Source organism: Mugil cephalus, chromosome 10 (assembly GCF_022458985.1).
Source record: "Mugil cephalus isolate CIBA_MC_2020 chromosome 10, CIBA_Mcephalus_1.1, whole genome shotgun sequence".
In the NCBI taxonomy this organism is placed as follows: domain Eukaryota; kingdom Metazoa; phylum Chordata; class Actinopteri; order Mugiliformes; family Mugilidae; genus Mugil; species Mugil cephalus.
Genome location: NC_061779.1, coordinates 1,987,113 through 2,009,655, shown reverse-complemented (window position 1 = coordinate 2,009,655; position 22,543 = coordinate 1,987,113). Strand labels below are relative to the sequence as shown.

Genomic DNA, 22,543 nt, shown 5'->3' with positions numbered 1-22,543 from the left:
CCCTCCTCTTACTTCTCCAATGCAGGAGTCACTCCCACTCCCATAGTCAGTGAGGGGACACTCTATGCTTTCTTTAAACCTTTAGAAGTCTGACGTGGCTGCATACGACTCCCTACTGTAGCCACAGAGCACAGAGCACATGGTCCTGCATGTATGTAGAATTTTTTGGTTGTGTGAGCATTGGTGGTTCAGTGGTAGAATTCTCGCCTGCCACGCGGGAGGCCCGGGTTCGATTCCCGGCCAATGCAACAACCTTTTTCTTCCTCTCCTGCAAATAATAGAAAATTTCCCATGTGTTTTATATTCTACTTATTCTGTCCTCAACATGCACAACACATTCCTTCTGACATGACTGAACTACCAAAGAGAAGTAAACCCTGAAACCTGCCTCCACTGTAGGAGACATTCCCACTTCAGGAGAATAACTGCACGAAGGAGGCAAAACGGAGGGAAGCTTGAGGCCAACACTGTCACTTTCAGCCTTGAAAATGTCGTCTTGCTGTGTTTTTTTTTTTTTTTTTTGTTGCCAAAACCAAAAAATCTAAATCACTAACCTTAAGTTTTATTACATACCAGCCTTTGCCAGTCATAGACAAGTTTGGTTTGGCTTTGGCATTTACAAGAAAGGAGACAATCAACAATGTGCACACTTCATATCAGGTCAGATTAATGTGTAATGCGTCATTAGTTTCAGCCTGGATGACATTGTGGGTTATACTAAACTGTGACTGAAATTGCATTAAGTTAATCATTATTTTCTTGTTACAGATTAATGCTATTGCCACCGCTAACAGCTAATGCAGCGTGTTTGAGGGCTGTCCATGCTTAATTTGCATTTACTACGGTTCAGCTTACTTCTTGTAATATCTTTGTTGGAGAGACTTCATTTGATAAAGACAGACCAGACTTCATCCCCTCTGTGTCCTCCTTTGGTCAAATCGTCCAACAAGTGAGTGAGAGTTTGTAGGGGTCGCTGAATGTGGTCCCATCAGTCACAGTCAACTTTTTAAAATAGCTCTCACGGTCTCGGGGTGTCAGTGTATTAGTATATTCTCTAAAATATGCGTTTTCTTCATCAATTCCTGCAGAAACAGTCCGTTGAAGCTAACGCATTTGAGATGTTTTGCTTCCGGCTAAGCCCCGCCCCTCATAAAACGTCACACTGTTTACAAACTGTGAAGGGGTCTGTTGGTGGCTTACATCTCCCTTTATAACATTCCTCTGCACCCATTGTGGCAGCACAAGCATTTCTTTTTTCATTTTTGGAAAGCGTTTAAAATTGCTGCATCAGATATTGCTTGGACAGTACAAGTTGATAGTGTTGGCTATCTGCAGCCTCCATTTGAGTAATGGCCATTGTTGCCTCTATTTAAGCTTCGTTTTTGTGCATCGCCATTTTTGTGATACTTCTCATTCAATCTTGATTAAAGCAGGGACCCAGGGATCTTGGTGTTAGCATCTTGGAGGTCTGTGCAAGGAGATCTGAATACTGGGAAGCTTGCGAATTCATCAGGCCTAGTTTTCAGTGAACCAGTTCATATAATGAATGTTTTCTCTGTGTGTCTGTGCAGGGAGTTGCTGTGGACAGCGTGCTGTCTCCTTTCAGGTCTATATGTGGCGAGGACGGCGTCTCATTGGGGGAAGCTGTAAGAGAACAACATGGTAGAGACGAGTCTGTACACAGGTCAGTCTGTCACACTGACTCACGCAAATAACAGTTGCAATGTAAAACCATGACCTTCAGCAGAAACCAAAAAGTAATGGATGCATTGGCCGGGAATCGAACCCGGGCCTCCCGCGTGGCAGGCGAGAATTCTACCACTGAACCACCAATGCTTGCATGCAGTGTTTTTAGGAGTTATTTTTGAACGTGCAGAAGCTTTGTCTATGTGTTTATGGTGCAAATATAGCATGTTGTTGGTAACTCTGCCAAGGATTCATTGTGCTATGTCTGAGCCCTAGTGGGATTGGAACATTGTCACATTGGAGCTGTGATAGTTGGTGTCCTCACATGGTTCACTTATGGTTCACATGTAAACAAACTCTGGTTCATACTGGAAGTCACACTCATAATTCCCGCAAGGGCTCATAGAGGCTAGGAATGGGGTTCATGCTCAACAAAAGCAGCCATTAACACACAAATAAATGTGTTAGCCACTTTATCCACTGTGTTCACTCCCCAAACATTCACACCTTAAGTCTCGGGTGTTTCTGCCCAATAATGGGTCGTCAGAGCAGAGTTGAAACATGTCAAAGCATTTTAGTTGCTCCCTGGACTGGTCGTAAGTGGAAAATGTTTGTGCATGTGGCAGTGGAGGAGTCAGATGACGGAGAAGGAAGGCATCCCATGTATGGAAGAGGTTGTGGAATCCATTGGCAGGGAATCAAGATCCTCTAAAAGTCTTTGTCCTTGTTTCATTTGTGTATACCACGGTCTAGATTGCTGAGAACATTCATAGACATACGTCAAAGTATGTCCCAAAAAACAAAGCGGATACAAGTTCATCTGGAGTTGAAGAGTTCTTTAAAGACGTTTTAAACAAATATCATATTCGGATGTTGATGCCACTTTGGCTAAAAGAGAAAAGTGACCCCCAACCAACAATTAGGCAAAAAGGAATGGGCTTTTTCAGTGTGTGGAGAAAAATTATAAACTTGCTTTAACAACTGGAAAGACTTAATTGATCCACGAGGGACATTGCTTGGTCACGGTACCTCAGATGCATATAAAAAAGTGAGTGTTTCATTGGTGCTTTCCAGATGTCGCCCCCCAGATGTGGTGGTGTTCCCACGGTGTGTGGAGGAGGTCAGCGCCCTGGCCAAGATCTGCCACAGTCACCAGCTTCCCATCATCCCCTTTGGCACTGGGACCGGCTTGGAGGGAGGTGTTGGCGCTGTGAAGGTGAGAGACTGTCTGTGAGTGGATGTAATCGTAATAAAAGAAATCCGGTGGAAAGATAAAGACTATTTCTTTCTTTGGTCCTTAGGGTGGCGTGTGCTTCAGTTTAAGGAACATGGACCAGATCCTGGATCTCCACCCGGAGGACTTTGATGTGACGGTGGAGCCCGGGGTGACTCGGATGGCCCTCAACTCCTACCTACGCGACACCGGCCTCTGGTTTCCTGTCGGTCAGTGTCCACTGGTTCTGAGTAGATCAAGTAGCTTATTCAGTTCTGAAGAACTGGTGGGGAGTTTAGGTATAAAATGGAACATCTGTGGGTGTCTGGGGTCTGGTAACGAGGGGTTATGCTGTTAAGGTTGGTTGTTGGTCCTTGTTTCAGCTTTGTTTTTGTACCATGGTCTAGATTGCTCAGAACTTACATTACGTCAAAGCATGTCCAAAACACAAAGCTGATACAAGTATCACTGGTGTTAAAGAGTTCTTTCCAAGTACCATCTTCAAGGTGAAGTTGGAAACTCTAAATTTAGCATTTTGGAGGCAACGTTTGCCAACAATAATGCAACTTTCTTTGTTGGGTTGCTCATGCACAGTGTTTGTGCTGCTGTGGTGGGTTGTTAATTTTTTTTTACCAACCATGTAACTCATTATAAACAAATTGTGGTTGAATTTTCAGAGGGATTAAGGAAGATGTTGATTATGCATTGGCCGGGAATCGAACCCGGGCCTCCCGCGTGGCAGGCGAGAATTCTACCACTGAACCACCAATGCTTGTGTTAATAGCTGTTTTTCATGTTTTTTTTTTCTATTAAATATTGAATTTCGCTTGTTGGAGGCAGCATTGACCAACGCTAGATGGACTTTCTCTGTCCAGTTGTTCATGCACAGCGGCTGTGCTGCTACAGTTGGTCATTTCATTTTTACTAACCTTGTAAGTCATGACATGACAGGTTATGGTTGAACTTTCCGGAAAACAGAGATAGATTCACCCTCACTGTCAAAGTCAAAGTATGTCCAAAAAACAAAGCTGATACAAGTATGACTGGAGATGAAGAGTTTCTTAAAGACGTTTCATTCAGGTATCATCTTCAGACATCGATATCCCCACTTTTACTAGAGAGAGAGCGAAAGATGGTGTTTTTTCAAAAAATAGGGTTAGATAGTTTCATTTGTGTGCAGGCCTATGTTGAAAAGTAAAGTTCAAGTGCTCCTGGGAATAGGGACCAAAGCTTCAGACATTTCCTGACCAGTTTACAGCCATAACAACAAAATATGTTCAAACTGCCTCAGTCTGTAAAGGCTTGGTTGGTGTTGGTAGACGCTGCCTCCAACATGCTAAAGCTAACAAAAAAAAAAATATATATGTATATATATTAAAAAAAAAAAAAAAAAAACACGAAAAAAATATTTGAATACAAGCATTGGTGGTTCAGTGGTAGATTTCTCGCCTGCCACGCGGGAGGCCCGGGTTCGATTCCCGGCCAATGCATCGTCAGCTTTTTTCCTAGTCAACTTTCTAGACAGGTTGTTTCCAACATGACATAGATCTCTTCACTGCTCTTTACACCTTTTCTCTTCTACTCAAAGTGGGGATATCGTGCGTCTCCTTCTGCGCAGAATATCTGCAAATAAGCCAACAAAAGTGATCACCGAGTCTGAATCATTACTAAGTTCTCAATAACACTCATTTTTCCACGACACAAGTACGACTGGAGATGAAGAGTTTCTTAAAAAAGTTTCATCCAAGTATCATCTTCAGACATCGATATCCCCAGTTTGACTAGAAGAGAAGAGTTGTAAAGAGTGTTGAAGAGATCTATGACATGTTGGAAACACTGTTTCTAGAGAAATTGAATAAGAAAAACGTAGATCATGCATTGGCCGGGAATCGAACCCGGGCCTCCCGCGTGGCAGGCGAGAATTCTACCACTGAACCACCAATGCTTGTGTTTAAGGCTTTTTTTCATGTTTTTTTTTTTCTATTAAATATTGATTTTAGCTTGTTGGAGGCAGCATCGACCAACGCTAGGGGGACTTTCTTGTCCAGTTGCTCATGCACAGTGGTTGTGCTACTGTGGTTGGTTGTTACATTTTTTTTACCAAGCATGTAACTCATTAAAAAAAGATTATGGCTGAACTTTCAGGAAGAGATAGATAGATTCACACTCACTGTGTCTGGTAACGACCAGATAGTCACTTAAATTGGAGGAAACTTTTAGGAGATCTGTTCTTTTCCCAGTGAATGATTCTCTTAATGAACCATTAATGTCCAAAGACTCCAGTCCCAAGGTGAGAACAGTGGTGAAACCTCTTGAGGATGGATGTTCAGATTGTGTTGTAGATTGATGGCAGATTATGTCTTAAATTTGTGCAGCTTCAAAGGAGAATCATTTGTCCATCCTTCCTAGATGCCTTTGACTAGAAGAGAAAAGGTGGAAAGAGTGTTGAAGAGATCTATGTCATGTTGGAAACACTGTTTCTAGAGAAATTGATTAAGAAAAGTGTTGATTTATGCATTGGCCGGGAATCGAACCCGGGCCTCCCGCGTGGCAGGCGAGAATTCTACCACTGAACCACCAATGCTTGTGTTTATGGCTTTTTTTCATGTTTTTTTTTTTTTTTTTAATATACCTGTTTTTAAAAAAAAATTAATTTAGCATGTTGGAGGCAACGTTTGCCAACAATAACGCAACTTTCTTTGTTGAGTTGCTCATGCACAGTGGTTGTGCTGCTGTGGTTGGTTGTTAAAATTTTTTTTTTACCAAGCATGTAACTCATTATAAACAGATTGTGGTTGAATTTTCAGGAAAAGGAACAGATATGAAAGATATTTAAGTTACCAGGTTGTGAAGTGAACAGGAACGCTGCTCTGCCTTTAATTTTTATATATTTGGCCTCACAACTTCTCAGTGTTTCAGTCTGCATGCTGCCTGGAGCTCAGGGTGAAGTTGGAAACTCCAAATTTAGCATGTTGGAGGCTCGTCAACTTTCTCTGTCGAGTTGCTCATGCACAGTAGTTGGCAAAGATCTAGACATTGCTCCGTCTGTGCTCTGATCCAGCTAATAATAAACCCAATTAATAAAGTCTAGATGTCCTTGTTTAAGGTTGTTTCTTTTGTGTGTAACATGAGAACCTGCACAGACTTAGGTTACGTCAAAGTCAAAGTATGTCCAAAAAAACAAAGCTGATACAAGTACGACTGGAGATGAAGAGTTTCTTAAAGAAGTTTAATCAAAGTGTCATCTTCAGACATCGATATCCCCACTTTGACTAGAAGAGAAAAGTTGTAAAGAGTGTTGAAGAGATCGATGTCATGTTGGAAACACTGTTTCTAGAGAAATTGAATAAGAAAAACGTAGATCATGCATTGGCCGGGAATCGAACCCGGGCCTCCCGCGTGGCAGGCGAGAATTCTACCACTGAACCACCAATGCTTGTGTTTATGGCTTTTTTTCATGTTTTTTTTTTTTCTATTAAATATTGAATTTAGCTTGTTGGAGGCAGCATCGACCAACGCTAGGTGGACTTTCTCTGTCCAGTTGTTCATGCACAGCGATTGTGCTGTTACAGTTGGTCATTTCATTTTTACCAACCATGTAAGTCATGACATGACAGGTTATGGTTGAACTTTCCGGAAAACAGAGATAGATTCACCCTCACTGTCAAAGTCAAAGTATGTCCAAAAAACAAAGCTGATACAAGTATGACTGGAGATGAAGAGTTTCTTAAAGACGTTTCATTCAGGTATCATCTTCAGACATCGATATCCCCACTTTTACTAGAGAGAGAGCGAAAGATGGTGTTTTTTCAAAAAATATGGTTAGATAGTTTCATTTGTGTGCAGGCCTATGTTGAAAAGTAAAGTTCAAGTGCTCCTGGGAATAGGGAGCAAAGCTTCAGACTTAGGGCATTTCCTGACCATTTTACAGCCATAACAACAAAATATGTCCAAACTGCCTCAGTCGGTAAAGGCTTGGTTGGCGTTGGTAGACGCTGCCTCCAACATGCTAAAGCTAACAAAAAATATATATATATGTATATATATTAAAAAAAAAAAAACACGAAAAAAATATTTGAATACAGGCATTGGTGGTTCAGTGGTAGAATTCTCGCCTGCCACGCGGGAGGCCCGGGTTCGATTCCCGGCCAATGCATCGTCATCTTTTTTCCTAGTCAACTTTCTAGACAGGTTGTTTCCAACATGACATAGATCTCTTCAGTGCTCTTTACAACTTTTCTCTTCTACTCAAAGTGAGGATATCGTGCGTCTCCTTCTGCGCAGAATATCTGCAAATAAGCCAACAAAAGTGATCACCGAGTCTGAATCATTACTAAGTTCTCAATAACACTCATTTTTCCACGACACAAGTACGACTGGAGATGAAGAGTTTCTTAAAAAAGTTTCATCCAAGTATCATCTTCAGACATCGATATCCCCACTTTGACTAGAAGAGAAGAGTTGGAAAGAGTGTTGAAGAGATCTATGGCATGTTGGAAACACTGTTTCTAGAGAAATTGATGAGGAAAAATGTTGGTTATGCATTGGCCGGGAATCGAACCCGGGCCTCCCGCGTGGCAGGCGAGAATTCTACCACTGAACCACCAATGCTTGTGTTTATGGCTTTTTTTCATGTTTTTTAAAAATTTTGTTATTAAATATTTTTAAATATATCTGTTGTTTTTTAATTTAGCATTTTTGAGGCAACGTTCACCAACAATAACGCAACTTTCTTTGTTGAGTTGCTCATGCACAGTGGTTGTGCTGCTGTGGTTGGTTGTTAAAATTTTTTTTTTACCAAGCATGTAACTCATTATAAACAGATTGTGGTTGAATTTTCAGGAAAAGGAACAGATATGAAAGATATTTAAGTTACCAGGTTGTGAAGTGAACAGGAACGCTGCTCTGCCTTTAATTTTTATATATTTGGCCTCACAACTTCTCAGTGTTTCAGTCTGCATGCTGCCTGGAGCTCAGGGTGAAGTTGGAAACTCCAAATTTAGCATGTTGGAGGCTCGTCAACTTTCTCTGTCGAGTTGCTCATGCACAGTAGTTGGCAAAGATCTAGACATTGCTCCGTCTGTGCTCTGATCCAGCTAATAATAAACCCAATTAATAAAGTCTAGATGTCCTTGTTTAAGGTTGTTTCTTTTGTGTGTAACATGATCTAGATGCTGAGAACCTGCACAGACTTAGGTTACGTCAAAGTCAAAGTACGTCCAAAAAAACAAAGCTGATACAAGTACGACTGGAGATGAAGAGTTTCTTAAAGAAGTTTAATCAAAGTATCATCTTCAGACATCGATATCCCCAGTTTGACTAGAAGAGAAAAGTTTTAAAGAGTGTTGAAGAGATCGATGTCATGTTGGAAACACTGTTTCTAGAGAAATTGAATAAGAAAAACGTAGATCATGCATTGGCCGGGAATCGAACCCGGGCCTCCCGCGTGGCAGGCGAGAATTCTACCACTGAACCACCAATGCTTGTGTTTATGGGTTTTTTTCATGTTTTTTTTTTTTCTATTAAATATTGAATTTAGCTTGTTGGAGGCAGCATCGACCAACGCCACATGGACTTTCTCTGTCCAGTTGTTCATGCACAGTGGTTGTGTTGTTACAGTTGGTCATTTCATTTTTACCAACCATGTAAGTCATTAAAAACAGATTATGGTTGAACTTTCAGGAAGAGATAGATAGATTCACACTCACTGTGTCTGGTAACGACCAGATAGTCACTAAAATTGGAGGAAACTTTTAGGAGATCTTTTCTTTTCCCAGTGAATGATTCTCTTAATGAACCATTAATGTCCAAAGACTCCAGTCCCAAGGTGTGAACAGTGGTGAAACCTCTTGAGGATGGATGTTCAGGTTGTGTTGTAGATTGATGACAGATTATGTCTAAAATTTGTGCAGCTTCAAAGGAGTATCATTTGTCCATCCTTCCTAGATGTGTTTGACTAGAAGAGAAAAGGTGGAAAGAGTGTTGAAGAGATCTATGGCATGTTGGAAACACTGTTTCTAGAGAAATTGATTAAGAAAAGTGTTGATTTATGCATTGGCCGGGAATCGAACCCGGGCCTCCCGCGTGGCAGGCGAGAATTCTACCACTGAACCACCAATGCTTGTGTTTATGGCTTTTTTTCATTTTTTTTTTTTTTTTTTAATATACCTGTTTTTAAAAAAAAAATTAATTTAGCATGTTGGAGGCAACGTTTGCCAACAATAACGCAACTTTCTTTGTTGAGTTGCTCATGCACAGTGGTTGTGCTGCTGTGGTTGGTTGTTAAAATTTTTTTTTTACCAAGCATGTAACTCATTATAAACAGATTGTGGTTGAATTTTCAGGAAAAGGAACAGATATGAAAGATATTTAAGTTACCAGGTTGTGAAGTGAACAGGAACGCTGCTCTGCCTTTAATTTTTATATATTTGGCCTCACAACTTCTCAGTGTTTCAGTCTGCATGCTGCCTGGAGCTCAGAGTGAAGTTGGAAACTCCAAATTTAGCATGTTGGAGGCTCGTCAACTTTCTCTGTCGAGTTGCTCATGCACAGTAGTTGGCAAAGATCTAGACATTGCTCCGTCTGTGCTCTGATCCAGCTAATAATAAACCCAATTAATAAAGTCTAGATGTCCTTGTTTAAGGTTGTTTCTTTTGTGTGTAACATGATCGAGATGCTGAGAACCTGCACAGACTTAGGTTACGTCAAAGTATGTCCAAAAAAACAAAGCTGATACAAGTACGACTGGAGATGAAGAGTTTCTTAAAGAAGTTTCATCTTCAGACATCGATATTCCCACTTTGACTAGAAGAGAAAAGTTTTAAAGAGCAAGCTGTAAGAGAACAACATGGTAGAGACGAGTCTGTACACAGGTCAGTCTGTCACACTGACTCACGCAAATAACAGTTGCAATGTAAAACCACGACCTTAAGCAGAAACCAAAAACTGCTGATGCATTGGCCGGTAATCGAACCCGGGCCTCCCGCGTGGCAGGCGAGAATTCTACCACTGAACCACCAATGCTTGTGTTAATGGCTTTTTTTCATGTTTTTTTTTTTTTCTATTAAATATTGAATTAGCTTTAGCATGTTGGAGGCAGCATCGACCAACGCTAGGGGGACTTTCTCTGTCCAGTTGCTCATGCACAGTGATTGTGCTGTTACAGTTGGTCATTTCATTTTTACCAACCATGTGAGTCATAAAAAACAGATTATGGTTGAACTTTCAGGAAGAGATAGATAGAGTCACCCTCACTGTCAAAATCAAAGTATATCCAAAAAACAAAGCTGATACAAGTACAACTGGAGTTGAAGAGTTTCTTAAACAAGTATCATCTTCAGACATATATATATGTATATATGTATATATATATATATATATATATATATATATATACATACATATACATATATTCCCACTTTGACTAGAAGAGAAGAGTTGTAAAGAGTGTTGAAGAGATCTATGGCATGTAGTCCATGGGCCAGAGCCCAAAATTTCACTATTCGGTATCAGTCAAAGGGACGAAGGCTACCTATATTTTTTGGATAGATATATGTCTGTAGATAATTTTTTTGTATGATAGCCTTTCCAGGTGAGTAGCTAAATATTGGTTATCAGCTCATGAAGTTAACCACCCCCTAAGGAAAACTGTGTGTTAGACGCATGTGCATAATCTGTTTTACCCTCATGATTAGGACTTTTCTCAATGTTCAATAACATTGTGTTTGGTATCATTTTAAAGGGGACCTTCTAAGCTTTCATTTAAACCCAGTTGTGAACCTGTCTAATAAATATGGAGGTCACTGCAGCTCATCAAACCATCAAAAGCATACATTTTTTTACATTTTACGCCTAAACTATGTTCTTTCTTTTAATCCTGTAGGACATAGGAGCATCAGAAACACAAAACACAAGTACCACAACATTCACCTGACTATAAGGTTTCAGAAAATATATAACATGCCCATATAATTTCATTGTGAGAATTCAAGATGGCGTCCGAGTCCATCTTTACCCATTTTCAACTTTTGATCTTGACAACGCAGATGGTCATGTAATACCTCTTTTTGTATGTTTACAAGGGCGGGAAGTTCATTTCCAGGGTTATTTTTGAGATACAAGGTCAAATTCAAGGTCATTTGAAGGTCAAATGTCAAATTTAGAATTATACTGTCCTCCAGTTGAAGTAACCACAGTAACCAAGTCCACCACAACAGAAAGAAGAAGAGTAAATATCACGCCACCACTGCTGTTCTATCAACAATCACAATCAAAAAACAAGCAAAGCAAGGTTTGTTTTATTTCTATGATCATTTTATCAACACATACATTCCCTTCAATTATATTTAATTTGCTTCAGATTTAGTACTGTGGAGTATGTAAGACTGTTTTAGTGGCTATCTAGCAAGAACTGAAAACTAACGTTAGCCTCGCTAGCATAATTTTAGCTAGTAAAGTATGATGTTTGATGCAGCAAAATTTGCTAAAGAAAGCATATTCAGGAGAGAATCAGAGTATATCCTAGATATATTTTTAATGTACATCAGCGGTCCCCAACCTGTTTTGCGCCATGGACCGGTTTTATGTCCGTCAATATTTTCACGGACCGGCCTTTAATTGTGGCGGATGGATACAGGGCTTTCCACAAGCGCCGCTGCCGGCCATAGAGCCCACTACAAAATTAAGTCCAGCCGGCTACTTTAATGACTATTATTTTTATAGCCCCCAGGCTCTAAATATTAATGTTCGATTTTAATCAATTTTAATGCTTATCTAACGTACTGACAATAATGTAAAACGGAACCGCATTCATTTAAGTTGTGATTCGCGCTGCTTGTACCGATAATCACAAATTACTCTGATCACCGCCGACTTCATTGAACAAGAAAGAAAAACTCATCCGTGTGTGTGTGTGTGTGTGTGTGTGTGTGTGTGTGTGTGTGTGTGTGTGTGTGTGTGTGTGCGCGCGCAGAGACATAATGCTTATTTTTACCGCTTTCACCACCCCGGTCGACTCGCCTTTGGTGCGCGCCCCTCCCCCGGCACGGAAGAGTTCGGCCAACTGCAGCTAACAATTGTAGCATATGAAGCTACTTGTCACTTTCACACACATCACGTCACTTTCGCGTAAATTGTCTTTTGTCTTACAACCAAAAGATATGCATTCATGTGTTTACTGTCCTTGCATATAACCACCGAATGCAAAGGCACCGCTCTGTGAGCGCCACCGACACGCAACAAACAAACGCTGTCCATGGTACTGAAACAACACAACGTCTCGTAAATCACACAAGTTGAAAGGTAACGTTGTGACGCCAGATTCAGTGCTGCAGGTAGCTGCATTCTGACTCCTTATCCACACGCCGTTTTAAAAATACAGAAGAAACACACTGTTTATTGTCTAACAATGGCTGGCTAGTGGAAAGCCCTGTAAATACAACAAAAAAAGGTGATACGACCGGCATAAAAATGGTATGATGAATAATATATATAATATATAAAATAATGCATCAGAAACTAAATAAAACGGAAACAATGTAAGTTATGTATTCTTTTCATGTGGCCCGGTACCAATTGACCCACGGACTAGTAACGGTCCATGGCCCACGGGTTGGGGACCACTGATATACGGTACATAAATGCATGACATAATATATCTAATATATTTTGAATTCATGTTGCAGTTGAAATTTGATGGAATATGGCCACCAAAGAACGAAGTGAAAGCCCAACGCCACCAAAAAAACCACGGATGGAGTGCATCATTCATTGTTCTGATGATACTGATAAGCTAGTTTTTGTACAGAATGTTGATTCCTGGAAAACTCTGCTCCGAGCAGCTCAGATACGAAATCATCAGCCCATTTTGGAACTGGCAAAAGACATTACTGAGGAAGAGGTTCCAGCAATCTATTACCACAGGAAGTGTCGCAGTATATTTACCATGAAGAAACAGCTTGCTGCCATCTGCCAGCTATGTGTCAGTGTCTCTGTTGAAGAGGAAAAAAACAAGAGAGCAGTTCGAGATACCCCAAGTACATCACGGATCTATGATGCACAATGTATATTTTGTCAAAAAAACAGCAAATATGCCAAAGGAAAGCACACCAGAGAAGCATTGGTAAAGTGTCAGCAACTGCGTGCTGATGAAACAATCCGGACCATAGCTCAAAATAAAATGGACAGCCGGATCCTCGCAGTACTGAGTAGAGACCTGGTAGCAGCTGAGGGGAGGTACCACAGATCATGCTACAGAGACTACACAAGAGGGGCTTTCCAAAAAGAGATGCTCTGTGAAGAGGCAGCCAGTTACGAAGATGACTATGATGATGATGAAGGTAGTGCTGCATCACAGTATGAAGTGGCTCTGAATCTGTCCTATAGTGAGCTGTTCCTCTTCATCAGAACAGAGCTTTTCAGCAATCCTCGAGTGATGACAATGACTGAGCTCACATCTAGACTGGTTGTGTCAATAAACTCAAGAGGAATTTCCCAAGTGAAGGCATCAACCATGAAGAATTTACGCAGGAAGCTGGAGATTGAGTTTGCTGGAGCCTTACACATCTTCCCTGATGAAAATGGAAAACTCCTCCTCTATCCAGACAACCTGTCCATTAGAGAACTAGTCATCCAAAATCAGTCTCTCAGAAGTGAGCTACAAATCCTGAAAAGTACCAGTGCACAGGATTGTATAGCCAAAGCAGCCATCAAATTGAGGGCAGACATCAAAAGTCAAGACATTCCCCAAGCCTGGCCACCTGAAGTCAAACCAGAAACAGAGTGTCCGACCATTCCAGCATCGCTTGCTGTGTTCCTGTGCTATCTACTCACAGGCTCTAATGATCCTGTTCATGCAGCCCAGAGAGTTAAGCGACTACTGCAATCATTTGGCCAAGACATAGTATATGCAGTGACATGTGGAAAAATCAAGCCTTCTAAGCGCATTGTTCTGCCATTTAGTGTCAAGTCATTAACAGGAAGTGTGGAGTTGATAAACATCCTCAACCGACTTGGGCACAGTGTATCCTATTCCCAGATGGCAGAGATTGACACTGCCTTGTGTTTCCAGAAGCTCTCGTCATCAGGGAGAGATACAGCCTTACCAGGTAACATCCATCCAAGAATATTCACAACTTTAGCCTGGGACAATATTGATCGTCTGGAAGAAACCATCAGTGGTGAGGGAACATCTCATAGAGTCAATGGCATTGCTGTGCAAGCAAAGCGAGTTAACCAAGTTCCTGTCCAACCCATGGCCAGTGTTGCGAAAACAAAGAAAAGAAGTATTGATGCACCCCTGCAAATGCTGCCAACTTACAATGCTGGACAACGAGTGGGGCCACCAGAAAGCAAAAGTACACATGTTGATACTGCTGCCAATACTCATCTTGCCAGAAACAAGAACCTTGTTTGGATCCTTGCACGCATTTCACAGCAAGAACACCAGTCAGTCAGCAGTTGGACTGGCTTCAACATCCTGACTCGAGGTGACATAATCGTCATCCCTGACAATGTAGGCTACCTTCCTACCATCAATGCTCCAGCAACACAAATGTCTACGGTCAATGAAGTGCTCAACCAGTCACTCAGCATCATGCAAGACTTAAGCCTGAAAGAGATTGTCTGTGTATTTGACCAAGCCCTGTATGCAAAGGCTGCTGAGATCACATGGAAACATCACAACAAGTTTCAGAACATCATCATCAGGCTTGGGGTATTCCACACCATCTGCACACTGATGGCAATCATTGGAAAACGTTTCCAAGATGCTGGACTCCGAGACCTCTGCATTGAGTCTGGTGTGGTTGCAGAAGGCTCAGTTTCTGGTGTTATGGATGGCCGTAAATACAACAGGGGTGTGCGACTACACAAGCTCCTGTATGAGGCTCTCATGCGACTGACATGGAATGGGTTCCTGTCTTGGTTGGAGGCAACTGACATGAATGACCTGGTTCACCTGGAAGAGACACTGAAAACAATTGACTGTCTTGGGAACAACGTCTCCCAAGACACTTTGAAGGAGGTTCTCGGCAACAGTTCTTGCACACGCATCATGGAACTGTTTGAAGTGTACCGCAAATTCCTCAGAGATGGAAACGGCAGCCTCTCATCCTTTTGGATGTCCTATTTGGACATGGTTGAAATCTTGTTAGGGCTCATCCGAGCATCTAGAGAGGGAGACTGGATGCTTCACCTGGGAAGTATTCGTGCAATGATCCCCTGGTGTTTTGCATATGATAGAATGAATTATGCACGGTACCTTTCATATTACTACACCCAGATGTGTCAGCTTCCCACCACACACCCAGATGTATACATGGAGTTCATGAATGGGGGCTTCTCAGTTCAACTGGCCTCCACAAATCCTTTTGGTCGAATCCCTGTTGATCAAGCCATAGAAGAAACAGTGAACAAAGACACCCAGACCGCTGGAGGGACAAAGGGATTCAGCTTGAAGCCAGGAGCTGTGAGTAAATATTATTTAACAGCTGAGTACAGAAGCATGTACCTCAGACAGCTGAGAGACCTGACAGGCCAAAGCATGTCCAAACTATCCCATCCAGATCTACAGGGTCCAAGGATCCAAAGAGATGAGGCAGATGTCCAGTCTCTCATTGATCTTATGGAGAACAACTGGCTCAATCCTTTGTCCCCTGATGAGTCCGATCTGGTTAGCCTGTCCACTGGCTTCTTGGCTCCACCTGATGTAACCAGGGATCTCTTGAGAGCTCATGAGATCGGGGAGGAGGCCTACCAGGTTTTTAAGCAAACCAGGTTAGATGAGAACTCCTCTTCAAAATTTTATGACAGGATGACCAAGCAAAGTCTGAAGACATTCTCCAAGGTCAGCAAAAAGACATCTCATGGGACGAAAGGAAAAAATGTGGTTCTTGAGGCAGATAGAAACCTTTTCAGCCACATGATCCTGGTGGCTGAACACAGGAAGGTGAACATGAAGGATGTCCTTGCCCACCCACTGGGTCCACTGCCATGGGCCCTGGCAAATGCTGATGGATCCCTGCGAAAAACAAACAAGGCTGCACTTGCCAGAGAGCTGGAAAAGAATGTGTCTCCTGCTGAACAGATCCCAACACCATCTACAACCATCATTGATGGGATGAGTCTGGTCCAAAAACTGAATGGCAACAACAAGACCTTTGCACAGATTGCAGAGTCAGCCTTCACCTATGTTCTTCATGAGGGAGCAGAGAGTGAAAGGATTGATGTGGTATTTGATGTCTACCGCCAGACTTCGATCAAAACTGCTGAACGACTAAACCGGGGTAGAGATATCACTCTCCAGTACAAGAACCTCACAAGTGGACATCACATACAGCAGTGGAGAACATTCCTTTGCAGTCCGTCAAACAAGGCCAGTCTCATCAAGTTTCTGGTAGAAGAGTGGAAACGCCCACGATATAGAGAAATGCTACATGGCAAGGTGTTGTACATGACCTGTGAGGAAACCTGCTACATGATGAGAGAGGATGAGTGTGAGGAAGTATCAGAGCTGTACTCAACACAAGAAGAGGCAGACACTCGCCTACTACTTCATGCACTGGATGCAGCAAACACAGGCTCAAAAGCAGTTATCATTACAGCCGAGGACACTGATGTCATGATGCTTTGTCTTGGCTTCCAGAAGGACATCTCTTGTCCCATATACCAGAGGTGTGGGACACAGAACCGCATGCGGTTTGTTGACATCAGCAAACTGGCAAGCTCACTTGGACACTCTGTCTGTGACAGTCTAATTGGCTTACATGCCTTCACAGGCTGTGATAGTGTCAGTGCATTTGCTGGTCGAGGGAAGCTGAATGCCCTGAAGATGGCAACAAAGGACACTGCCTGCCAAGAGACTTTTAGTCGACTGGGGCAATCATGGGACATTAGTGATGATCTGTTTGAAAAAATCGAATGGGTCACCTGCCGCATGTATGCTGCTACAAGCAACACTGGTGAGGTCAACCAACTGCGCTATCAACTCTTCACCACCAAAAGGGGAAAAGTTGAGTCCCACCAGTTGCCACCCTGTAGAGACTGCCTCTATATGCATGCTCAACGAGCAAACTACCAAGCAGCAATCTGGAAGTGCTGTCTGCAGGCTGACCCAGTGGTGCCGAGCCCTACTGGATGCAAGTGTGTTCATTCATGCACAATGCCAAGCTGCACATGCCTGTCAAATGGTCTGACATGCACAAACATGTGCAGGTTACAGACCTGTAGTAACCAAAAACTGCAGGAAGATCCAGAGCCTCATTTTGAAGTTGGGGAGTCAGATGACGAGAGTGACACAGTGTGGTGATGGACTTGATTTGAGATAGTTATATTATAGTTATGATGATGTTAATATTGTTCAAATTATTAAAATATTTAAGTTTTTGAATCATATTTTTGTTTTCTATTTTATTGTGATATTACTTATTTGTTAGCGTAGATGTTCATTGTGTATTTTAACAAATGTAACCTATAGAGACCACTGTGTGACCTAACCAGCTAAATCTGGTTTGTATTTTGTAAAAAGAGACTTTGAAAAACTTCAGGCTCACAGTCACTTCTCACAATTTTATAATATGAATATATTATACATGGATATATTGACAGTTGATTGGCTGATTGGATGTGCATTGGCCTCAGATGTGCCATTAATCATATCAAATTTGACCTTCAAATGACCTTGAATTTGACCTTGTATCTCAAAAATAACCCTGGAAATGAACTTCCCGCCCTTGTAAACATACAAAAAGAGGTATTACATGACCATCTGCGTTGTCAAGATCAAAAGTTGAAAATGGGTAAAGATGGACTCGGACGCCATCTTGAATTCTCACAATGAAATTATATGGGCATGTTATATATTTTCTGAAACCTTATAGTCAGGTGAATGTTGTGGTACTTGTGTTTTGTGTTTCTGATGCTCCTATGTCCTACAGGATTAAAAGAAAGAACATAGTTTAGGCGTAAAATGTAAAAAAATGTATGCTTTTGATGGTTTGATGAGCTGCAGTGACCTCCATATTTATTAGACAGGTTCACAACTGGGTTTAAATGAAAGCTTAGAAGGTCCCCTTTAAAATGATACCAAACACAATGTTATTGAACATTGAGAAAAGTCCTAATCATGAGGGTAAAACAGATTATGCACATGCGTCTAACACACAGTTTTCCTTAGGGGGTGGTTGATTTCATGAGCTGATAACCAATATTTAGCTACTCACCTGGAAAGGCTATCATACAAAAAAATTATCTACAGACATATATCTATCCAAAAAATATAGGTAGCCTTCGTCCCTTTGACTGATACCGAAATCCGGTCTGGCCCATGGACTAATGTTGGAAACACTGTTTCTAGAGAAGTTGATTAAGAAAAATGTTGATTATGCATTGGCCGGGAATCGAACCCGGGCCTCCCGCGTGGCAGGCGAGAATTCTACCACTGAACCACCAATGCTTGTGTTTATGGTGTTTTTTCATGATTTTTTTTTTTTTTTTAAGTTATATCTGTTGTTTTTTTATTTAGCATGTTGGAGGCAACGTTTGCCAACAGTAACGCAACTTTCTTTGTTGAGTTGCTCATGCACAGTGGTTGTGCTGCTGTGGTTGGTTGTTACATTTTTTTTTACCAACCATGTAACTCATTATAAACAGATTGTGGTTGAATTTTCAGGAAAAGGAACAGATATGAAAGATATTTAAGTTACCAGGTTGTGAAGTGAACAGGAACGCTGCTTTGCCTTTAACTTTTACTGTTTTTATGTTAACGACCAGATAGTCACTAAAATTGGAGGAAACTTCTAGGAGATCTTTTCACAATGAATGATTCTCTTAACGAACCATTAATGTCCAAAGACTCCAGTCCCAAGGTGTGAACAGTGGTGAAACCTCTTGGTGATGGATGTTCAGATTGGTTTGGTTTTACAATTTCACACATTCCTTTAGTCGTCTTTCAATCATCTGTGTTTTCTGGATTTGTGCGCATTCAAAGGAGTATCATATGTCTGTCCTTCATATTTAAACATACTTGGGATGAAAAGTGTTGAAGAAACTCTACCAGTCTAGTTGTCCTTGTTTCAGCCTTGTTTCTTTTGTTTCTTCAACTCAAATACAACTGGAGTTAAAACATTTTTTAAAGACGTTTCATCCAAATCCTTAGACGTCTTTGCCTAGAAAGTTGGAAAGAATACTGAAGAGATCTATGGCCTGTGAAGTGAACAGGAACCCTGCTCTGCCTTTAATTTTTATATTTGGCCTTAAAACTTGTCAGTGTTTCAGTCTGCATGCTGCCTGGAGCTCAGGGTGAAGTTGGAAACTCCAAATTTAGCATGTTGGAGGCTCGTCAACTTTCTCTGTGGAGTTGCTCATGCACAGTAGTTGGCAAAGATCTAGACATTGCTCCGTCTGTGCTCTGATCCAGCTAATAATAAACCCAATTGATAAAGTCTAGATGTCCTTGTTTAAGGTTGTTTCTTTTGTGTGTAACATGATCTAGATGCTGAGAACCTGCACAGACTTAGGTTATGTCAAAGTATGTCCAAAAAAACAAAGCTGATACAAGTACGACTGGAGATGAAGAGTTTCTTAAAGAAGTTTCATCTTCAGACATCGATATCCCCACTTTGAGAAGAGAAGATGGCATCTATGTCATGTTGGAAACACTGTTTCTAGAGAAATTGATTAAGAAAAGTATAGATGATGCATTGGCCGGGAATCGAACCCGGGCCTCCCGCGTGGCAGGCGAGAATTCTACCACTGAACCACCAATGCTTGTGTTTATGGCCTTTTTCATGTTTTTTTTTTGGTTAGTTTTACGCAACATAGGCGCTCACACAGATACAACTATCTAACCCTGTTTTTTTGAAAAAACGCGACTCTTTTCCTCACTCTCCTTTTCCTCTATTCTTTCGCTTTCTTTTTCTCCCAACTTCCCTGTTTAAAGTTGGAATCTTCACAGTGCTGTACCACATTACTGTAAATAATATATCGTCGGAAAGCGCAGATTCTCAGCTCTGTCAGTGTTGAAAAGTTTGCTAAAGACGTTTCATCCAAATCTTTAGATGTCTGTGACTAGAAGGGAAGAGTTGTAAAGAGTGTTGATGAGATCTATGTCATGTTGGAAACACTTTCTAGAGAAGTTGATGAGGAAAAATGTTGATTATGCATTGGCCGGGAATCGAACCCGGGCCTCCCGCGTGGCAGGCGAGAATTCTACCACTGAACCACCAATGCTTGCAATTATGGATATTTTTCATGTTTTTTTTTTTTCTATTAAATATTGACTTTAGCTTGTTGGAGGCAGCATCGACCAACGCTAGGGGGACTTTCTTGTCCAGTTGCTCATGCACAGTGGTTGTGCTGTTCAAAAAATAGGGTTAGATAGTTTTATTTGTGTGCCGCCTATGTTGAAAAGTAAAGTTCAAGTGCTCCTGGGAATAGGGAGCAAAGCTTCAGACTTAGGGCATTTCCTGACCATTTTACAGCCATAACAACAAAATATGTCCAAACTGCCTCAGTCTGTAAAGGCTTGGTTGGCGTTGGTAGACGCTGCCTCCAGCATGCTAAAGCTAACAAAAAAGTCTTCAGTCTGCACATAGAAAATGTAACGTAATGTCACACTTATTATGAACTTTCGGTGAACTTCTGCTGAACTTATTTTGACTTGTTATGAGCTCGTGTTGGCTAAAAGGTCACTTAAGGAAATACATACAGCGTATATGAGAGAAGTAAAAATAAAAATGTAATTTTCCATCACACTTGCATCAGCTTTGTTTTTTGGACATACTTTGACGACCCGGGTTTTTCACCGGGTCAACGACTCAGCAATCGACCAGAGATTTTATCAGCTCGTCCTTTAATTTTTATTTATTTGGCCTCACAACTTCTCAGTGTTTCAGTCTGCATGCTGCCTGGAGCTCAGGGTGAAGTTGGAAACTCCAAATTTAACATGTTGGAGGCTCGTCAACTTTCTCTGTGGAGTTGCTCATGCACAGTAGTTGGCAAAGATCTAGACATTGCTCCGTCTGTGCTCTGATCCAGCTAATAATAAACCCAATTAATAAAGTCTAGATGTCCTTGTTTAAGGTTGTTTCTTTTGTGTGTAACATGAGAACCTGCACAGACTTAGGTTACGTCAAAGTCAAAGTATGTCCAAAAAAACAAAGCTGATACAAGTACGACTGGAGATGAAGAGTTTCTTAAAGAAGTTTAATCAAAGTGTCATCTTCAGACATCGATATCCCCACTTTGACTAGAAGAGAAAAGTTGTAAAGAGTGTTGAAGAGATCGATGTCATGTTGGAAACACTGTTTCTAGAGAAATTGAATAAGAAAAACGTAGATCATGCATTGGCCGGGAATCGAACCCGGGCCTCCCGCGTGGCAGGCGAGAATTCTACCACTGAACCACCAATGCTTGTGTTTATGGCTTTTTTTCATGTTTTTTTTTTTTTTGGTTAGTTTTATGCAACATAGGCGCTTGCGCACAAATAAAACTATCTAACCCCGTTTTTTAAAAAAACGCGATTTTTTCCCTCACTTTCCTTTTCCTCTATTCTTTCGCTCTCCTTTTCTCCCAACTTCCCTGTTTAAAGTTGGAATCTTCGCAGTGCTGAACCACATTACTGTAAATACTACATTGTCGGAAAGCGCAGATTCTCAGCTCTGTCTGTGTTGAAAAGCTTCTTAACGACGTTGCATCCAAATCTTTAGATGTCTTTGACTAGAAGAGAAGAGTTGTAAAGAGTGTTGAAGAGATCTATGGCATGTTGGAAACACTTTCTAGAGAAGTTGATGAGGAAAAATGTTGGTTATGCATTGGCCGGGAATCGAACCCGGGCCTCCCGCGTGGCAGGCGAGAATTCTACCACTGAACCACCAATGCTTGTGTTTATGGCTTTTTTTCATGTTTTTTTTTTTTTTAATATATACACATATATATATATATACATATATTTTTTTTGTTAGCTTTAGCATGCTGGAGGCAGCGTCTACCAACGCCAACCAAGCCTTTACAGACTGAGGCAGTTTGGACATATTTTGTTATTATGGCTGTAAAATGGTCAGGAAATGCCCTAAGTCTGAGGAGCTGAGAGCTCCTAGTCAACTTTCTCGACTGGGTGTTTCCAACATGCCATAGATCTCTTCAACACTCTTTACAACTCTTCCTTTCTAAACAAAGACACCTAAAGATTTGGATGAAACTTCGTTAAGAAGCTTTTCAACACTGACAGAGCTGAGAATCTGCGCTTTCCGACGATATATTATTTACAGTAATGTGGTTCAGCACTGTGAAGATTTCAACTTTGACGGAGAAGTTGGGAGAAAAAGAAAGCGAAAAAATAGAGGAAAAGGAGAGTGAGGGAAAGAGTCGTGTTTTTTCAAAAAAACAGGGTTAGATAGTTGTATTTGTGTGAGCGCCTATGTTGCGTAAAACTAACCAAAAAAAAAAACATGAAAAAAGCCATAAACACAAGCATTGGTGGTTCAGTGGTAGAATTCTCGCCTGCCTTGGGGAGGCCCGGGTTCGATTCCCGGCCAATGCATAATCAACACTTTTCTTAATCAATTTCTCTAGAAACAGTGTTTCCAACATGACATAGATACCATCTTCTCTTCCAGTCAAAGTGGGGATATCGATGTCTGAAGATGA

At 41.3% G+C, this 22,543-nt stretch overlaps 1 protein-coding gene and 18 non-coding genes across 19 annotated transcripts in view; 5 read left to right on the top strand and 14 right to left on the bottom strand.

Moving 5' to 3' along the window:
- ldhd (lactate dehydrogenase D) overlaps window positions 1-22,543 on the top strand; it is a 32,518-nt gene that overhangs the window by 2,899 nt on the left and 7,076 nt on the right. The window contains exons 2-4 of the mRNA XM_047595334.1: window positions 1,572-1,684; window positions 2,761-2,902; window positions 2,988-3,129. Coding sequence (XP_047451290.1) covers window positions 1,572-1,684; window positions 2,761-2,902; window positions 2,988-3,129 — 397 coding nt within the window. The remainder of the gene's footprint in view (window positions 1-1,571; window positions 1,685-2,760; window positions 2,903-2,987; window positions 3,130-22,543) is intronic.
- Window positions 178-248, top strand: trnag-gcc. Its single transcript has one exon. It is a non-coding gene; the product is annotated as a tRNA-Gly (tRNA).
- Window positions 1,766-1,836, bottom strand: trnag-gcc. The gene has a single exon. It is a non-coding gene; the product is annotated as a tRNA-Gly (tRNA).
- trnag-gcc lies at window positions 3,601-3,671 on the bottom strand. Its single transcript has one exon. It is a non-coding gene; the product is annotated as a tRNA-Gly (tRNA).
- trnag-gcc lies at window positions 4,319-4,389 on the top strand. The gene has a single exon. It is a non-coding gene; the product is annotated as a tRNA-Gly (tRNA).
- trnag-gcc lies at window positions 4,774-4,844 on the bottom strand. The gene has a single exon. It is a non-coding gene; the product is annotated as a tRNA-Gly (tRNA).
- trnag-gcc lies at window positions 5,413-5,483 on the bottom strand. Its single transcript has one exon. It is a non-coding gene; the product is annotated as a tRNA-Gly (tRNA).
- trnag-gcc lies at window positions 6,265-6,335 on the bottom strand. Its single transcript has one exon. It is a non-coding gene; the product is annotated as a tRNA-Gly (tRNA).
- trnag-gcc lies at window positions 6,985-7,055 on the top strand. The gene has a single exon. It is a non-coding gene; the product is annotated as a tRNA-Gly (tRNA).
- On the bottom strand, window positions 7,440-7,510 carry trnag-gcc. The gene has a single exon. It is a non-coding gene; the product is annotated as a tRNA-Gly (tRNA).
- trnag-gcc lies at window positions 8,312-8,382 on the bottom strand. The gene has a single exon. It is a non-coding gene; the product is annotated as a tRNA-Gly (tRNA).
- On the bottom strand, window positions 8,950-9,020 carry trnag-gcc. The gene has a single exon. It is a non-coding gene; the product is annotated as a tRNA-Gly (tRNA).
- On the bottom strand, window positions 9,852-9,922 carry trnag-gcc. The gene has a single exon. It is a non-coding gene; the product is annotated as a tRNA-Gly (tRNA).
- On the bottom strand, window positions 18,280-18,350 carry trnag-gcc. The gene has a single exon. It is a non-coding gene; the product is annotated as a tRNA-Gly (tRNA).
- trnag-gcc lies at window positions 19,593-19,663 on the bottom strand. Its single transcript has one exon. It is a non-coding gene; the product is annotated as a tRNA-Gly (tRNA).
- On the bottom strand, window positions 20,055-20,125 carry trnag-gcc. Its single transcript has one exon. It is a non-coding gene; the product is annotated as a tRNA-Gly (tRNA).
- trnag-gcc lies at window positions 21,237-21,307 on the bottom strand. Its single transcript has one exon. It is a non-coding gene; the product is annotated as a tRNA-Gly (tRNA).
- Window positions 21,705-21,775, bottom strand: trnag-gcc. The gene has a single exon. It is a non-coding gene; the product is annotated as a tRNA-Gly (tRNA).
- On the top strand, window positions 22,367-22,436 carry trnag-gcc. The gene has a single exon. It is a non-coding gene; the product is annotated as a tRNA-Gly (tRNA).